This window comes from Amborella trichopoda, chromosome 9 (genome assembly GCF_054954075.1).
Source record: "Amborella trichopoda isolate Santa Cruz 75 chromosome 9, AtrichopodaSantaCruz75HAP2 v2.0, whole genome shotgun sequence".
Taxonomy (NCBI): Eukaryota; Viridiplantae; Streptophyta; class Magnoliopsida; order Amborellales; family Amborellaceae; genus Amborella; species Amborella trichopoda.
Window position 1 is genome coordinate 46,871,366 of NC_142344.1, and position 20,411 is coordinate 46,891,776.

A 20,411-nucleotide genomic window follows, 5' to 3' on the forward strand; every position below is an offset into this window, starting at 1 on the left:
TATCAAAAACTATTTTTAAAAAAATAAATTGACCAAAATACCCCTGAAACTTTCTAGGGGTATTTTGGTCAATTAATATTTTCAAATTATTTTTATAATATTTTTAGTAGGTGCGCCTTGAAGAAAAGAATGGTTGTCTAAAATTTCATGCGATTTGGATTTGTAAAAAAAAAATTCAAATTCAAATACAAAATACAGTCGCGTCTATCAGATCGACCCAAATTCAATCTAAGCCGTTGGGCTCACACTCTTCGAAGAGCTAGTGGACTCACACCAGCCTTTCCCTATCTTATATATATATATATATATATATATATATATATATGTATAGTGAGTCACTGCTATACGCGCATACACAAATGGCCAAGATTGAATCTAGGCCATTCTGTGGCCGATCTGATGCTCATGGATGTTCGATACTGTTTAAATTTTAATTTTTTTCTACAAATCCAAATCACTTGAATTTTAGGCATATGTTCTTCTCATCAAGGTGCACCTAATAAAAATATATAAAAAATAATAATTTTCAAAAAAAATGATCAAAATACTGCCCGAAACTTTTTGAGGGTATTTTGGTCAATTTAGTTTATGTAAAAATAAATTTGACATTTTTTGTAGATTCGCCTATATTTGAAGAACATGCGCCTAAAATTTCAAGTGATTTGGATTTGTAGAAAAAAATTAAAATTCAAACATTATCAAACATCCGTGATCCTCAGATCAGCTCAAATCCAATCTGAACCGTGGGCGTTTACTGTAGCAGTACGCACCTGGGCACACAACATCTTTTTCCAAAGGTGAATTTGAAAATAAATCTTTATTGGTTCTACCTCATTTTTTTTATAAAGAGAATGAATCTTTTTATCAAAGGATTAGAACAAAATCGATCCGGATCTCCTACATGAATGGTTTGGAAGATCCAAAAATAGTGGTACTCGCTAGCCACAACATAATGAAGGAAATCAATCAATATAGATTGATCTGAAATCTGATTCAAATTCAATATAGCACCTACGGGTACATAAGAAATGTATCGAAGAGATTATTTTTAATGAATAGATCTAATCGCAACTTCAAATATGGAATTCAAAGGGATCTAATAGGAAATGATACTCTGAATCATATAACTATAATAAAATATATGATCAACTAACATTTATCGAATTTGAAAAAGAGCCAGAAGAAGAAATGGGTTGATCCTCTTATTTCTTGAGATCCATGAATCAAGATCCCAATGCATATAGACACAAATGGTCCAATGGGAGCAAGAATATATATATATATATATATATATATATATATATATATATATATATATATATATATATATATATATATATATATATATATATATATATATATAAAGTTATTTTGGAACATACCATACTAATAGTGAACCTAGATCTTAGTACTCCAAACTTTTGACATCAAATGCCCTTACAAATGTAAAATATTGCATTAAAAATGTCTTACTTGATAATTTTCAGGACATTTTTGTTATTCTAAATTATATTAAAAGTCCAATCATCATTCAAAAAGTCAAATGAATCTTTTTTAATTTGAAATTAAGTTTTGGAGGGGTTTTTTAAAGACCAAAATACCCTTTCCAAATTATATGAAATATTTACGGTCAGAAGTCATTTTTGACCATGCAAGGGTAATTTATGATTAAAAAAAAAATAGAGTACTAAATTCTAAGTTCACCATTAGTATGGTGTGATCTAGAATAACCAATAATATATATATGTCTTATATTTTTAAAATTATATATAGATTATAATTATGGCTTATATTTTAAAATTTAAATTCGTGTTATGCTAGATTCAAACTTGCAACATAATAGATATAGGAATTATAAATGATTCAACCACCACAATGTGGAAAATGTTCAACATATATTATACAAAATACTATTTTCGCATAAAATAATGGTTATTTTAATTTGTTTGTAAATAATAAATTTGTATTTCTAACTTCTATATCTTTATAATAAATTTGTATTTCTAACTTCTATATCTTTATAATAAATTTGCATCCAACAAACATAAAGTAATGGAATAGTGGTATCTCTTCCATCATGTTGAATGAGCAAGGAGTGATCCACTAGACTTCTCTAAAATCCCTACTACCTTATCACCTTACAAAAACTATTGAACAAACTTGTGACATCTGTTTTAACCCATATCACACGATTTAATTCGCACACAACTGAGTTTTGATCTCTTTCACTATATCCCATTGGCTGCTCCTTGTATACTTCTTTAAGGCGCCCGTGGAGAAACATATCCTAACATCCATCTGGAACATCTCTTACACATGAACTAGTGAAAGAGAGAACGTAATTTTAATAGTGCCCATTTCCAACAAGGGACTGAATGTTTCATCTTAACCTAGTTCATATTCTTGATTCAATCCCTTTGCAAATCACCTTGCTTTGAATAATTCAATTGAACCATCCTCCTTATACTTTACTTTTTACACCCCCACAATATTCTTTCCTTTGGGCCTTAGGACTAACATCTACGATTGACATCTATGGAATGCTTGGATATCTTCAATTATTCATTACCAATCTCAAATTATTCACTAAAGTTTCAAATGAAACTGGATCTTTTAGAATTTCTATCAAGAAAGTTTGACGTTTAATAGGAAGAGAGTCGTACCTTCCCGACCTTTCCATTGGATGCCTAGTGCAGTCTAATCGCCTGATTTCATTTTCATCTCCTATATCGATGGATTGCAAGGGGTTGCACTCTTAATTTGATTTCTCTAAGGTGCAAAGAGATATATCAGTTTCTTTCTCAATAGTGTCTACTTCATGCAAATTTCTATGCACAGTTTTGTCATCTATGAGCTGCTCCCTTTCTTTTCTTCTTTGGTAGACTATCAATTTTGTGCCACGCCCTTCATGTTTTGTCATCTATGGGTTGCTCCCTCTATTTTCTTCTTCTTCATGTAAAAGTTCAAATCACATTTCTTGACATTAATGAATGAAGTAAAATCAATTTTAGGGTTTTGGGTAGAGACACAAGCGTCTTCTTCTTGAATTTCAGGAGGCTTAGGAAGAGAATACATTTGATTTTCGTTGAAGGTCACATGCCGTGAGAACAGCATTCTTTTGGTACTTGTAAAACAACATTGATTTCCTTTGTTATATATAGCCGATGAACACACATTTCAGCTTTTGGCATCAACTTGACCCTTTGACATCCATCCACATGAAGATAACAATAGCATTCAAAAACTTGTAGCATTATGTCTTCTGAAGAATAGAGTATGGTGCCTTACCACTAGCGTTCACAAAGGGCAATCGAGTAATAACATCACTGCCTCACTCCACTCAAAGTTGGGAACTCCACTGGCATGCATCATACATAGAGTTGCCTCCCTTTTGTGTTTCTCCTTTCTTTCTGCCAAACCATTTCGTTGTGGCATATGAGAAGAAGCACTGCACAATTCCATTGTTGGACAAGAAGTTTCTGAATTTACTAGATAATGTACTCACCTCGTCCATCACTTCGGAACTGAGCAATGCGGCATTTAAATTATGACATAATAACAAAAAGGAATTTAATAAAGACACCAAATACATCAAATTTTTGTTTTAGAAAAAGATCCATGTGAACCTCCTGTAATCATCAATGAGAAGGACATAGTATTAGGAACTGGGCTTGGGAATGAGTTGCTAGCAACTGACATTTAGTAGTGCTACATCTCAAGTTCCATGCCTACCACTGAACTACCCACCAAAAAAAAAACAAAACGTAGTATTTAGAATGAAAAGAATGGTGTCTAATGGAGCAATGCTATCCTAATGCATGCACATAACCTCCAATGTGGCCAATAAATTAAAACATAATATTAAATAATAAAATTATAAAAAAAATGCATAAAAAACAAAAATGTGTGATTTATGAGTAGCAGACATCATAAAGAATGACACAATTTGTTCTATAATCTATAAAAATCTAAATGTCTACAATAATTAACATGCAAACGTAATAACTTACCTCATTCACTAAATTAAATATAAAAAAAACTAAACCCAGGATGCCAAATTGTCACGACATACATCTGATGACAAAAAGTACTTCAAAGTTTACAATTACAAATACATATTATATAAACAACCAAGCTGCAAAGTTTAAGCTCCAAATAGGCAAAGACCAAAAGTTTACGACATATAACAAAAAAGATAATCAACTCTCAAGTCTCCCAAGTTTCAGCTCTAAACTTTAAATCAGACAAGACATACGAAGACTCATGTGCATGTGCATCTCCCACGTCTGAAGCCAAGTATGTAAAGGCAGCATCATCACACTACATTGAAAAATTCGGAAGCAAACGCCTAGGTGGCCAGGGGACCTGGCCGCCTAGACTGCTGACGGCGCATAGAAAACTACACAGCCAAACAGAAATTAAGGGGGTTTAGGCCTTAGATTGGATCCTGAAACCTCCCAAATGAACCATATATATATATATATATATATATATATATATATATATCAATTTCAAGGGTTTTGTGTGTTGATGTGTTATGCTATTTCAAATGTCATATGCCCATATCAAAAAAAAGAGAACTCACGAAATAGTATCCATTTGGTTTGAGGTTAATGGTTTTTTCCTCAAATTGGGCTTCCCAATCGAAAAAGAATTCCAAAAAACTCGAACCAAAACCTACTCTTGAATAGGGGAGAAAATCCAAAGCCAAACATTTAAAAAAAAATCACAAAAACAAAACACAAAAGGGAAAGAAAACAAATCATTGCCCATTTTAGACAAAAAAATAACCAAACCCTAATTCAAATATTGCAATACACTAACCTACAAGAATCAAATCCATACTAGCTCAAATCAGTGACATTTGGTTGCCAAAAGTCCTCTTTTGCAACTACAAAAGTAACATGCAGATTAACTTGCGATTTTGCAAGCAATAAAAAACTTCAAAAATTTTCTTCATTTTCAAAAAATTCTCAAAAACACAAATTTTTAGGTGTTTTCCTTCTTTATGTGTGTGGGTGAGGGGGGGTTTGTCAATTTTGCCCTTGGCCAAGGGGCTTTTGTCTGCTTTCAGCCAAGAGCATTGAGGCAGGTGGGCGGGGCCCCAAATTTAAATTAATATGATACGTAAATTACTGCCAAATAGATTTCTATTTTCTCCAACATAGATTTTAAAATTTTGAAAACAAAGCAAATAAAGACTTACATGCTCAAATGCGCTCAACACTCACATGTTGGGCTCAACACTCAAATAGTGAGATGTTATGATGTCGACCACTCAAATGCATACTATTTTAGATATTTATTAACTACAAGTATACCATTATACAAGTAAAACAAAATAAAGAAGAAAAAATAAAAATTGAACACAGTTCAGTTACTTGGTTGGGCAGTATCCCTGTTCGAAATAGCAATGTCTCGACCAAAGTTTTCCAATGCACAACTAAACTTGATTAACTTATTTCTTTGGATCTCATATTGCATAGCTAGGTTAATGATCAACCTCACTAGTATAGAACCCTCCATTTATTATAAAATCCGATTCAATGGATGGGTGCTTAAAGTGAAGAAATTTACTCAAAAGGAATCAGGGGCATGAAGAGGCTAGTAAAATTGTTTATCCCATCTCCTATCCACAATTTGAACTATAGACTTGTATTTGGTTTTATCATTCCTCAAAACAATGTAGAACATTTCTTTGCCCCAACCATCATCTCATGCATGTAGCACATGGCAGGCTTTGCTTCACCATCAACCAATCGAAGCACTTTCACCAAAGGGCAGGAAACATTCAATGCATAGTAGAAATGGATCCAAAAAGATGCATTAAACAATAGTTGCTCTGATGTTTCCCCACATGATACTTTGACCACTTACTTGTGTTCCACTTTCTAAGGTGAACCTGGTCCTTAGAGCATATGTTTTGCTTGCATAGGCTTTGAAGAGTAAGAATAGATATGGCAAATCTAATTATGGCAAATCTAATCACTCATGCTCTCACTATCTCTCTTCACTGCAAACTCCCTCAACATGCTTACGACTAGGATATGTCTATAGATGAAACCAGTAACAAACTTAGCATTTGGAATTGCCCCTTTAACCTAGGATGTTTCCCTTATGTTATCAAGCATGACATCAAGAGAGTGAGCTCCACAAGGAGTCCAAAACATACATCTCCTCTTCGAAGTCAAAAGCTTGTCAACTGCAAAATGGTGACACAAATGTCGGTAACAATTTGTACCACATGCTCTTCCCCTACAAACTCTACAATATCATCCATCAACACACACAAGTTGCATCATGTGACTTGGTGGATGCATCAATAGACTTCATAAAAGAAAAAAGAGAAAGTTGCTAAGGGACAATTGACCCAAAATTAATAAATGCCTAAGAGCTTCCATCAGACCAACCATCACTCATGAGGGTCATCCCATACTTCTCCCATCCTCTTCTCTCAAAACTCAAGATTTTCTTCACTTAATTTGCAGCATCCATCAAAAGGGGCATTGTGAGCTCATGTAAGGTGTGGGGTTTCAGCCATGGGCAAAATTTACCAAATTGCCTCGACCATAACGTTGGAGCTACCAAAGCACACTACATTGAAAAGAATATCCACTTGGTAAAAACCACTTAGCAATATATCTATAAGCCCTACTATTCTCTTCTTTCTTGTATCTATATCCAAGTGTGGTTTCTTTTCTATTTTTCCTCATTTCCTCAACCACAACCTTGGGGTTAGGGGTGCAAAAGCAACCATTGGCCCCTTAGGGAGAGGTCCTTTCCCCCCCCAACATCAGCACCAGTATTATAACTCTCTCTTATAAACCTATTCACGCTTCCAACTCCCGATGGATCTTCTTTATCGTCATCAAATACTTGAACTTTATCAATCAATTCATTTTGTCTAATTTTTTTCTGTTTCATTTTATTTTTTTGGCTATTCAGATATGCCCTAATCTCCCCTCTAATAGACTAATAGTTAAAATAAACAACTTCAACATGTAAGAAATCAAAAAGTATAAGAGAAATACAGATCTAGGATGGGAGAGAAAGTTAGAGAGAGAGAGAGAGAATCACGCAAGGAGGAAGAGAGAAGAGTAGGGCCATAGTGGTGTCTCAATCAATGTTTTGGAAATCGACTTGGCCAAAGTACTCGAGCCTTCGCAGAACTAAGTAACTCTACTGAGTCCACTTGAATTTGGCCAAGCTACATACAACACAAAATACTGAAAAAAGGGTGAAAGAAATTAAAGAAAAAGTTCAAATAAGAAAAAAACTAAAAGAGGTAATAGGAACTATTAGAAGACTAAAAAGATAAAAAAAATCTATAAAAGATGGGTTATTGAATATTTTGATTTAGAATTTGAACATTTCAAAAAAAAAATTTAAAAAAGGGAAAAATATGAATGTTCCTAAATCATCTTAAAAACCATCAAAACTATTAGAAAAAACTTAATTCTAACTAATATAGTGGAGTTTCGCTTTCTTTGTGGTTTTATTATTTTATATTTTTTAAGAGGTTTATATGGGTGGGGAGAGTGGTCATGGAACTCGCCCCTATTCAGCCTCACCCACAAGGTGAGTTACAGGACTTGGGCGAGTTACGGAATGTTGGTCTCAATGACCCCCATGCCCCACTCATATAACAGTATAAAGTACAAAACTACCCCTTTAGTAAGGGCAAGGTTCAAAAAGGCGGATACGGCCGCTTAGGCAGATGCGACCGCCTAGGCAGTCATTGGTTTGAGCCACCTAGGTAGGCGCCCAGACACAAAGGCAGATGGGTTGGGCAAAGGGCGCAGATCCTTGCAAGGGATTGGGGTGGTGGCAACATGTGTGTGTATGTGTTTAGTTTTTGTGTGTGTGTGTGTGCAAGTGTGCATATGTGTGAAGCCTCGCATGAAATTCTTGAAGATTCTCCTTTCTTTTTTTTCTTTTGGATTCGTATTTTTGAGAGAGAGGTCTTGAACACTTGGAGGATGTTCTTTTTCTTCTTCTAATATGTCGATCGAGAGAGAAAGAGTTTGTGACAGAGAGGGACCTCACGTTGAACACTTGGAGGTCATCTTCTTCGTTTTCTTCTTCTTACATCAAGGGTCCATATCTATCTTTATGTGTGAGAGAGATAGAGAGAGGGAGTATATCAAACAATTGGAGTCTATCTTCTTCTTCTCCTCGGATGTAGAGAGAGCACATACATCCGAGAGAGAGAGAGAGAAGGGCAATACACATGCCTAATTTTTATTTGGATTTATTTTTTTAAGGGGTAGTATTAGGTAGGTGCCCATAACTGCCTTGAGCCCGCCTAAGCACTTGCCTTAGTCATGCCCACCCAAACCCCAACACCTTGGCGGATTGAGAAAATGGCTGCCTAGGTGGCAAGGAGGCCAAATTTTCATTCATTGAGTAAGGAAAAGAAAAATAAGTCCTCAAGGACTTGAATACACGAAGATATAAATTTGTATCAAATTATTCACAACACTCCCCTCAAGCTGGTGCATAGATATATGCCATGCCCAGCTTGCTTAAAATCATTTGCAGTCGTGGTTTCCCCACAGCTTTGATAAGAATGTCTGCAAGGTGGTCTTCTATTTTAACATATGATAGATGAATTCCCTGGGTAGCAACCCTTCCTAGAATAAAATGTTGATCAGCTTCTATATGCTTGGCACTATCATGCTAAACTGAATTATGAGCAGTGTTTCAAAAAGTGCTAGGCGGCACCTAGACAGTCTGGGAGTGGTGGTGTCCAGGCCACCCAACGCCCAAACCTTGAGCGGCCTAATAGATTTTTTTTTTTTTTTTTGGTTAGTTTTCTTGCTCTAAAATAGCCTCTAATGGGTTTTAGATTTCAAATGAACCTAAAACCCACAATTTTGCCCCTTTGTATTAAAAAATGACCCAAAAATATCCTTAAGGATAATCTTCAAGAACATTGTGTGTGTGCATTTTCGTCCTTGGGAGGGCACCTAGGCGGGTTTAGGCAGGCACCTAGGCGGGTTCCCGAACGCCTAGACGGACACCCAAGGATATCCGCCTAGTTTGGCAGCCTAAGCCTAGGCGATGGGCCCAAGCCTTTTGGACTGCCTAGGCAGCCGCCTAAATGCTAGGTGGTCCGCTTTTTAAAACTATGATTATGAGCTATATTGATCACTGCCTTCTTGTCACAATACAAGGACATTGATTGTTGCAAGGAAAAACCAAGTTCTTGTAAAAGGATATTTAGCCAGAGCAATTCATATGCACCACGAGCCATGGATCTATACTCAACTTCTGCACTTGATCATGCTATAACCTAACTGCTTTTTACTCCTCGAAGTTACAAGGTTCCCTCCAACAATACCCTGATGTCTATCTTCGGTCCATAACATAACCAACGTAGTTTGCATCTGTATAGGTTCCAAACCATAAGTGCCCAAAACTAGCAAATAGCAATCCTCTCCTTGGTAATGATTTTAGATACCTGAGCACTCTAGCAACATCCTCAAGGTGTCTAGTTTGTGAAGAATGAATAAATTAACTAATCAAGGTCAAAGCATATGAAACACCTGGCATCTAAGTGAAAGATATATTAGTTGACCCACTAAATTTTTAAACATACCCACACCTAAGTGAAAGATATATTAGTCGACCCACTAATTTTTAAACATACCCCCATCCTTGAGAGCTTCACCCTTATGATCATCAAGCTTGTAATTTTGTTCTACAAGTATGTCAGCTGGCTTAGCCCTAAGCTTTCCAGTTTCCTTATGGAGATCCAGTATATACTTGCTTTGAAAGGTGAAAATTCCCCTTTTCGACTTGACTACTTCACTTCCAAGAGAGAACTTCAGCGGACCTAGATCTTTGATTTCAAATTCTCTCACCAGAAAACCCTTAAGTAGCTGAACTTCCTTAAGACACTTACCAGTTACCACAATGTCATCAACATATACAATTAGGACTGTGGTGTTGGTCTTGGTTCGTTTGATAAATACCAAATTACACCACAAATTACATATGTTGCAAATAACAAATAAAACAACTACAAACATGTTTTAGAAGTGTGCAACTGCTTATCATGTCATATCCTGAATAACATGAATGCTTCCTCAAAGCAAGGGAGTATACAACCATCAAAGAGATTTACCATAACGAAAAACATAACTTTCCAACATTAAGATATGCAACCCGAACCTGAGATTCCAAACCAAGGCAAACTCCAAATAGATATAACCGTCAATCAACAATCGAAATGTTAGTATCCTTCCTAAAGAAATCAAGAACATTGAACAATTTGGGAAGCATTTAAAGAAAAAAATTTGTAGAAATATCACAATGCCTTCTAAGATTGACAGAAATCTACAGTATGGACATTAATCAACTAGGTTCAACATCAAGAAGACAAAAATTCATGAGTCTCAATCATGTCTCAGGTTATGATCATTCGCAACTCATAAAAAGTCAAATCAGGAGCGCTTCTCATCAGGACTCGAGGAATCGGTGCTCAATAAAACTGATACGTTCCATTTATTAATATTAAAAACCTGAGCGAGTGAAGCGGTAAGTTGAAGTGGATCAAGATTGGGATATTGGTTGAGCGGTTAGGTATGCAATCTCAAGGTTTTTGTCGATTAGCGATTACACAGCGGACCAGCCATTGTGGAAAGTGCTTACAGATGGGAGCACAAAGTGAAACCTAAGGGAAACACAGGAAGTTGCGCCAGTCATGTCAATCATCCAAATTAAAAAGTTATCGAACCACACAGATATAGAATTCTATAGATAAACGTACAAAACTATTCCAGTTCACTGATAACATTTCATGCTAATATAATTAATGCACTAGAAAATTCTGAGATGGTTATTGGAAGAATTTCTGGGAAGCAATTAATATGAATTATCAAATTATTGAGGTCTTTAAGCAAACTTCACTTTCAAACTCAGAGACATGTTTAAATAGCGGACATCAATAAGATCGATCAGGTATGGAAGCTTGCTGCCAACAGGATTAGCCCCACACCTTGCTATAGATAGAATCAAAGTACAAAAGTAAGATTGAAAGATTACTTTCCAAAAAACACAGCCATATATGTTCGGAGTAACCCGATGGCCTATGGTTTGGCAGGACAAAAAGAAGATAGGGGGATGGGCAGCTAGCCATGGGAAAATGTTCAAGGACGAATATTTGGGAGGTCAAAGCAAATACGGAAAAATAACTTTAGAAGATCAAAAAGAGCAGAACCAAAATACTTTACCAGAATAGGAGAGCATAAGAATTTACCCTTTTAAACTATCGTATGTAGACAGAAAGAATTGCTTATTCTAAGTGAGGACAAGAGACATAAGGTGAGAGTCACAGAGAATCAAGATTTTGTGCATAAAGAACTCACTGTCTAGAGTGAGGTTAATTGTGTTGAAGACACAAAGACTGAACTTAATCCACACCATTGCTTATTCTAAGAGGAGCAATCACAAATGTAGTATTTAGGCTAGTGAGGTACAGAACAAGGAGGTAACAGAAGTTCCAAAAATGCGTGCAGAATTTTATCAGGCATAGATTAGGTAAAGGATTGTAAGAGGCCAATTTTGTATAGCATTCTCAAGATGGAACGCACGAGTTTTAAAGAGGAAATGCAGACAATCACAGTTTGCCTGTACTATATTGACTTCATTTCTGTAATCCAATGAGCATGAGCATACACATTTGAACTATAATGCCACACTAGCTGGAGAAAAATAACCTGATAGTATTCTGACAATGCAGGAAGAACAAATCCCCGCATGGAAGTTTAACTTTCCAAATGACCACTCCAGCAGGTTGTAGCCACTCAATAACAATATTCATGACATGCTTATAGGAATTCAGTAGCCAAGGAACACCTAAACTACCTTTTATTTTTATTTTTTTTCTGAAAAAGGACGATTTGTCATCTTCCTAAAACCAAAATCTTCCACGATAAGTGTTTTCATAACATAGAAAATTACACAAAAGCAAATTAAGCACAAACCGAGAGCTCTATCGGCTAAGAAATCATGCAAATAAACAGCAGATGTCTGCAAGAAAGAAAGATCTCGGAAGAACAAGCAGAAAAAGAGTTTCATCAGACCTCATTGGCCCAATTGTCGGCTTACCATTCCTCGCAGAACCCGAACCCAGCTGACCATGCTTGTTTTCACCAAATGCAAAGGAATGTCCATCACTTGTAACAACAAGAGTATGATTCCTACCAGCTCCAGCCTTAACAATTTTATGCCTGCGTCCAACAAATATTGATCAATACATGCTTGTGTGCATACAAACAGACAACACACTCACATATATATCATTATGCATCCTAAACAACCTGCCACCGAGCTGTCCTTGCCAGATGCCTTCCCAAAGGACACATGACCAAAATAATTCATTGACAAAGTTCCCATCTCAAGGAAACATAATTTGAAGTTCAGGAAAAAATCATAAAACAATCAGTATGAAAATGTACCATATGAAATTCTTTTAAGATTTTATTTGTGAAGATACACTTTTGAGATGTGGTCACTACAATGATTTTAATTTGAGAAAGTATACTAAGATTCATATGACTATCAAAAATAGATTGCAGCAAGTGTCTATAACAATCAAATTAATAGATGGGCCGTTGGGTGAGGTCTATTAGGGTGGGTCTCAGTCTATTCAGCACCTGCTTCAGGACTCACTCTCAGGCAAATCCATAAGATGGAGTTACAAAATGATTTAGATCAAGCAGAAGAAACTTGGATAAAAACTGCAGAAATACAAGGTCTTGCAGCAAAACAGTTGACATATACAGTAAACCTAGGTTAAAATTCAACAATGTAGCCAGAAAACGATAATGGAAGAGATATTGGGAATTGATTTTCTCAATTACTAGCTGAGCTATCATATCCTAGACCAAATTACACATGTAATGGGAGCAAGAGGGATACACTTGTGAAAGGAGATGAATCCACTAGCATCATGGTGGGCTTATTCCACACCTTAAAGATTAGTAAGTTTGAGTTGCCTTAAAAAGGTTCAACATAAAAATGTTACATAGAATTGGCACTATATGGAGCAAAGGCAAATGAAATTCACAGTGAAGGATGCCAGTAGAGCGTGGGAAAAAACGCATACCATTAGGATTTTGAATTACATACCAAGATATTGAATTGCATGAGAAATTGCATATCATATAGGCTTATCAGAAGTTAATCGGACTGCTTATTCCTCATTTTTATGTATACTATTTCCGAACCATTCTTATGCATGCTTATGGGTGATCCAAAGGCGCTCTCTCCTGGAGCTAATGGAATTTTATTCATTCTAGCATAATGTTTGTAAGTCAATTATTGGTATGACAATTGCAGTATCTCCGGCGTCAAAGGTTATGAAAGCTTTTCCTAAAAGTTCATATTTGAAGGCTATGTTGACAAACAAAGAATATTATTGCTATTGATAAAGTAGTCAAAAGATTGAGAGCAAATGCGATGTGTCAATTTTCTGAGAGCTTCACAATATATTTAGAGGAGGGAGTTCAGATCTCCATACATCTACCCAACTCCAAGTGACAATGATTTTTCCCCATGTAAAGTTAAACCTCCAAGGCTTGGAGTTCTATTTCCTCTCCAATCTCCAACTGCTGCCATCCAGAAACTATTTCCTGCTGGACAAAGCTTCTTAAAGGACAAGCATAATTTTATAAAATACACTGCAATCAACAAATAGTGAACCAGTCCCAAACAAGTAAGCACTGCAACTACCACCTTGACTCGCTTGTATGACCATATATGAAGCTCACACAAGATGTAGAGAAGACTAATTGGGTAAAAGAAGGGGTATTTCTATTAAGCAATACAATCAATCTTCTTTCTTTTCTTTTCTTTTTTTTTTCTTCGTGTTTTTTTTTTTTGAGACTTCAATGCAATCAATCCTATTATAATAGTTTTCTTGGCAACTTTTCTTGTAGTAGGCATCATCATCACCATGTGAGCATTTTTCCAAATATTTGGGGTTGGCTACACAAATCATGTTCTGTCATTCCCCTCTATCAAGGGACTTACCCTCAATCAAACTATAAGTCACCATATCACTTCTCACTACCTCCATCCATTTCCTTTTGGGCCTTCCCCTTGCCCTTCTAGGACCTTCCACTTGAACAAAATCAGCAAAGGCCTTTGATGTTCTTAATTTAAAATGTCCATCTTGGGGAATATAGTACCAATTTAAGAGACACAATCAGTTTCAATTTTCCAATTCGGTTTTATGACAGGGAGGTTAACAATTGAAGTTATTTTACTATTTAAGCAATTGATTAAGAAGTTCAGAGCAAAGGGAAAAGACCTCCACATAATCTTTATTGATCTAGAGAAAACTTATGATAGAGTACCTCAATATTTAATTTCGTGAGTACTGAAAAAAAAAGGAGTCTCCAAATACTATATCAAGTTGGTGAGAGATATGTACGAGGAGTGCTAATTAGTGTGCGAACAACTAGTGGAGAAACGAGTAAGTTTTCAATGACAATAGGCCTAAATCCAAGGTTGAGCTCATATCGCTTTGTTTTAGTTTTGGGATGAGGTATCATGGTGTATGTTGTTCACAAACGGCATAATTTTGATTGATGACCCTAAACGGCGTCAACACAAAGTTAGGGATGCTCTAGAATCTAAAGGCTTCAAAAATTAGCAAGACTAAGGTAAACTGTATGGAATACAATTTTGCAAATAATAGGAATAGAGACAAGGAAGTAGGTAAAATTGACGTCCAAGAAATACCAAAAAAAGTGCATTTTCGATATTTTGGGTCGATAATCTAAAAAAATAGAAAGATTGAAGAAGATATCGCACATAGTATTACAGTTGGGTTCGCAAAGTAGAGATGTGCAACCGGAGTTTTTGTAATCGCCGCATACCAATGAAGTTGAAAGGGAAGTCCTATGGAACAATTATAAGACTAGTTTTGCTTTACGAGATAGAATGTTGGATGGTCAAGAAACAACATACCCATCCGATAAGTGTCGCTAAGATGAGGATGTTGAAATGGATAAGTGGCAAGACAAGAAAGGATAGAATTCGAAATGAATATATTTGGCAAAACTTAGGTGTGACTCCAATTGACGATAAAATGAGAGAAAATAGACTTAGGTGAGCTGTCATATGCAACACAGACCACATGTTAGGATGTGCAAGTTGGTTCAAAGAAGACATAAAAAGGGCAAAGGGGTAGGCCTCAAAGAACATAGTTGGAAGTAATGAGAAAAGATATGAAGACTTATGATCTCATTGAGGGTATGGCCCTTGATAGAGCATATGGTGGACCAAGATTCGTGTGGCCGACCCCAAATAGTTAAAAAAAATCTTTGACGATGATGATGATGATGAATCAATTTCAATTTTCAAAAAGAAAAAGAAAAAAAAAAAAAGTTGTAGAGTTTATCCCTATCGTCATCAGTTTCTCTCTCTACCCCCCTTCTTTTCCCTCCTCTGATTTCTTCTTCCCACTTCCTTCTCGTTTCCCCCTACCACGCTGTCTTCGCCAACCTCATGCTCTGTAACCTCTCTTCGTCCTCTTTCAATTCCCTCGATCCTTTTGTCTTTTCTCACCCATGTTTATATTTGTTCTCTTCTCTCCCATAACATCTACTCCTTTTCTTTCTTACTCTCTTTCTCCCCTTCTCACTTTTAATTTCCCTCTATCATTCTGTCTCCCCCTACCCAAATTTATACTACTCTTTTCTCTCCCAAAATTCTACTCCTTTTCTTCTTCCTTACTCTCTTTCTCCCCCAATCACTCTCTACCTTATTTATTGAAGGCCGTTCACTCTTCTCTTCTCACACTCTTCTCTTTTCTTTTTGGCCCTCCCTGCTTTCTCCCACCATTCTGGTTCGACACCATGCCCCTCTCATGCTCCCCCTACAGTGGTCCCTGGGGCAGTGCTCCGCCTCGATGGCAGGGGTGTTCTTACTGGCCCTTGGCAGACGGGTTGTTATGGGCAATTCGCGCACAGATCTCCCTTTGGCCCCTAGTAGAGAGATGCGAAAGGCCACCTAGCAGAAATTTTTGGTGACAGAATCCTTCTTTGTCAGGTCATCACTTGGCAGCAGAGCTTTACTACTGCCCTCTCAGTTTTTGGGCCCAACGACTATCCTATGCTCATTTCTTAACGACTCTTAAACCCAGCGGATTTTCTTTGTGGATTTTATATTGAGATTACTCTCCTTTCTTGCAGTATTTTTTAGTTTCAGATGTTCATGTATATGTATTTTTTTCATCTTTTTTTGCTTCTCCTCTACCCTCTCTCTTGTTCTCTGAGCACCCATCTTGTGGGCTGCCATTTTTTACCACTTTAGTGGAGCACCCCTTTTGGGGGCTGCCAATTTTTTACCACCTCGGTGGATATGTAACTACTGTTATTTATACACAAGTCAAACAGTTTCAAAAAAAAGAAAACTATAGCCTTCCATTCTATACCTACAACTTGACCAATGTAAATTATATTCAACACATTTGGCAAACTTGCATTATAATCACAAGTTAACAACTAGCTAGCCTTTTGCCAAGCATAACTCATATCATCTATTAATAATATGAAGATGACAAGATGGCAAACTATTTAAGCAACAACAAAAGGACAAGCATAATAAACATTAATACAGCAGATGCACCATTTAAGTTATTTCATGGAGCCATATAAACTCACTTCAATAATTCAGACACAACTGTTGGTCTATCACGTCGTACAGTGTCCCCATGCCCCAGTTGTCCTTTCTGTAAAATCAGGTTTGCAAGTTTACACTTCACAGAAAAAATGTCAGTTGAGTTAGGAGATAACAATAAAAATGATGATACCTTATTCCGCCCCCAAGTGTAGCAACGACCATCAACATCCAAAGCAACACAATGGCACGAAGCTGCACAATAAGCCGCACCATGAGCTATATAAAACAATTCAAGAAAGAAAGAGAAAATGTAATAACAAATGTTTGCCATATTTTTTCTATTTCTAAAAAGACCAAATCACTGAACCAAATGTAGAGCCAGGTTTTTTTCTTGAGAGTAAGTTAACTTTATAAATTAGGAAAATTACATACTATTTAAGAAAGATAGAGGCAGCTCACAACCTGGGTGCTCAGAGTATACAGCAAGAGGAGATGAGGGGAGAATAAATAGCTTGGAAGATAGGGGGAAGGAAACTGGAGGAAGGGGGGGGGAAGGGATAAAGTAAACCAATTGTAAGAAAAACTAAAGCAATACAAGAGTAAAAGAACAACTAAAAATAAACCTAAAACCACCCTATTAAAATGAAATCTAGATAAACCCTCAATCAATAAGCATAAATCAAATTCATTGACAAATCCTTCCCATGCAAATACATCAATGCCAAATAAATTACTCAACATCAACTGAAGCCATGAAAATCAGGTGACCAATATAAAAGGCCAAATATTGAGGCAATCAACAATTGTTGCACGAACACATACAAATCACAACTTCGAGTTTAACAAAGAAATGGCAAGGTTCAAAAAAAGGTTCATAAATATGTGGTAAACAAATGTATAAATCTCCAGTCTTAGCATCACTATTTTTGTTCTTTTTTTATTGTTGAGGGGAGTGGGAGCATAGTTATGGAGAGCTCTATAGGCAATCGGTGGTCCTGCTCCAAAGCCTTGATTTGACAGTTGTAGTGTAGGAATTTGGAAAGAAGGCCATCACCTGGGATCGATCCTACGGACCAACGCCATGAGGGACAGTGATCCTATTAGCCATAAGACTCTGATACTCCTCCTGTTGGATCTAGATCCCATGAATCACGAGATTAAGATCCTGAACGTCTAGAATCTCATACCCACCTATGGTGGTGAGTTCGCAACATTCCATAACATGGTGAAGGTTGCAAGCCACTAATCATTACTTTGCAAGCAATTTTTTATTCTAAATCTAATAACTACAAGAGTTGTTTATGACGATGATGATATTTTAGAGAGAAGTGAACTCAGGATGAGAGTCTATTCAGCTAGAATATAATGTAAACAATCCAATGAATAGAAAAACTGAAGTAGCTTGTATTAGATAAAAAAGGGGGGACACAAAGTTCTAGGCAAGGATATCAATTTATTCTGCAATAGTCAAATTCCCACATGTCAATAGACAACGGTGCTAGTTATAAGCTACCCTACACCTGACTTGCTTTACTTTCACTACTGACCTCTTCTCTTTGCTTACTTCCTTTCCATGAACTGCCGGAAGCAGCTGTCTCGGTTTCTATCACATCGCAGAATAGCCAAATACCATGTGACACACAAGAACAAGCATCACCACTTATTATAAAAAGAGGCAAATAGAAAAGATGATACAATCTTCTTCTTTTTTTGATAATTCGTAGGTGATCAAAGGAATTGTCAAATATAAAGATGAATAGAGTCACTAACTCGCTATAGTATAGTAGTTTGTGTGCACGCGTAAGAGTAATGTTTTGTGTTTGTAAAATATTTCTGTGTCTCTTGTATTCATTGTTTTGATACGAAAACATAGATATGTTGTCAATGTTTCATGAGCACCATTCAAAGACTATAGGAGTATAATGATAAATTTCAACTCCCATTCTTCTCATGGATCTACAATTTCAATTTTTTATTTGTATGGGACTCTCTTGCTATGATAATCCAATTGCATGTGTTTATAACATTAGAAAATAATATATGTGTGTGTGTATGTGTGTACATGTGTTTATGTATTCTAGGAGCGCTCCAAATTATTCTAGTGAAACACAATGACTTTTCTTCAAGTGCTAAACAGAACGGGCATCACTTCAATATCATTTCAAATGCCAAACGCTAATACCACAGTTCCGTTCAATTAATCCTTCATTTAAATGGAATAAGTACTCACAAACCTATTAAACCCCAACATCGAAGAACTAAATTAAAATCCAGAAGCCAAGCTCCCTGGAACTGTCTTGAGTCAACAAACCACTAGAACTTGACAGGGAGGTCTAAACATGAGCAGAAGTGACACAAAAGTTTCCCCATGAATGTCATCATAAGCAATGTGTCCTCAGGATATAGCTAATTTGTGGATGAACCTTTTAGTGAACATTATAAATGTCAATAAAGGGAACTTTGTAAGTGGCTGGGAAAATTGCACTGTTAAACACTCAACATGTGCAAAGGGCATCTTCACAAAGCTCCTGGTGATCCATCCATCAACCCATCCAAACAACCTAGATCCAAAAATGGCTACCTCAATCAAGATCAAAGGAGGCACTCAAATTTGAGGGATCCAAGAAAGATAATGTAAGGGCACTCAAATATGAAGGACCCAAGAAAGTAAAGAAAGAGGCACCATCCCTTCCCTAGGCCAGCATACGCATCGTGTCATGCATAGAAACATCCTAGTGGAAAATTGGTGCTCATTCTGTCATGCAGTGTTGGAGTTTGGACTGTCTCGCAGTTAGAGTCCAGTATAGAGGTCAGTGGCAGGACCTTATAGAAGTTGAGAAGTGAAAGGGACAACATATAAAGAGAGTGTAGAATTTGAAGTGAGTTTCCCGAGAGAGAAACCATGAGAATCAAGGAGAGTTCTTCAGCACAACGCTAAGTGGTTAGTGGTGAGCCTTCTAAACATAGGATTGAAGTATATTTGAAATGATTAGACCTTCAAAGTCCATATGCATAGTGGGCTCTTGTAATTTGTGTTCATATACTTAAGTACCTTTACCAAATTTTATCAAACCAATGGCTACAGTGTCAATACTTTATAATCCCTAATTTTTAATAATTTAAACAAAATTGTGAAAACAAAATGGAGATATATGTTATTAGGATTTTTCTTCTAAGTTGTTACTTTTTTCTTCTCTACTCCACGTAAATTTTATGGCACAAGAAACACATTCAGCATTCTGTGCTCTCTTAATGTCACTAAGAGCCTTTTTCATGGGCGTAGAATGGGTGACAATGGTGCATTTAGATTTCACTGAAGGAATCAAAAATCAGATAATGAAAGTGTGATTAGCCTTCTGTGCTGGTTCCATGTTACACTTTAAGCACTTTATTCAACATGTGGTGATCAAAGGAGGGGTTCTCAATATCAAAACTTATTTGGTTTGCGTTACAAGTCCAAGCATGCCCACCCGCCAAAAGTTGACAAACCTCTCTTCTACAAATGCAGCTGAACATTGGTTAAAATGTTTTTATCAAAAAAAGAACATTGGTTAAAATGCTTTCACAACTCCAAAACTAAAGCAAAGAAAACAGCATAAGTCAACACAAAAATGCATTATCAACCACTAACAGTTCTGCAATAAACAGCGACCAGTGTTTATATCCACTAATCCAATCCACGAAACACTTTTCCGAAAAAAATAGACAAAACATCCCCACAAGTTTCAGTAACTACTAATTCCAATACATGAAACACACCAAGAAAAATGGTA

The 20,411-nt window shown here is 36.4% G+C and overlaps 1 protein-coding gene across 6 annotated transcripts in view; it reads right to left on the reverse strand.

Annotated features, from left to right (window-relative positions):
• Positions 1-20,411, reverse strand: part of LOC18442711 (Regulator of chromosome condensation (RCC1) family protein) — a 40,319-nt gene that overhangs the window by 19,351 nt on the left and 557 nt on the right. For 5 of the 6 annotated variants that reach the window (XM_088846407.1, XM_088846406.1, XM_088846410.1 and 2 more), the window contains exons 2-4: positions 16,829-16,890; positions 16,680-16,747; positions 12,115-12,236 (exon numbers count right to left, since the gene is read on the reverse strand). In XM_088846407.1, coding sequence (XP_088702533.1) covers positions 12,115-12,236; positions 16,680-16,747; positions 16,829-16,890 — 252 coding nt within the window. Of the gene's footprint in view, positions 1-3,288; positions 3,411-12,114; positions 12,237-16,679; positions 16,748-16,828; positions 16,891-20,411 lie in introns of those variants that run through there. The other variant, XM_088846411.1, reaches the window with a different exon arrangement.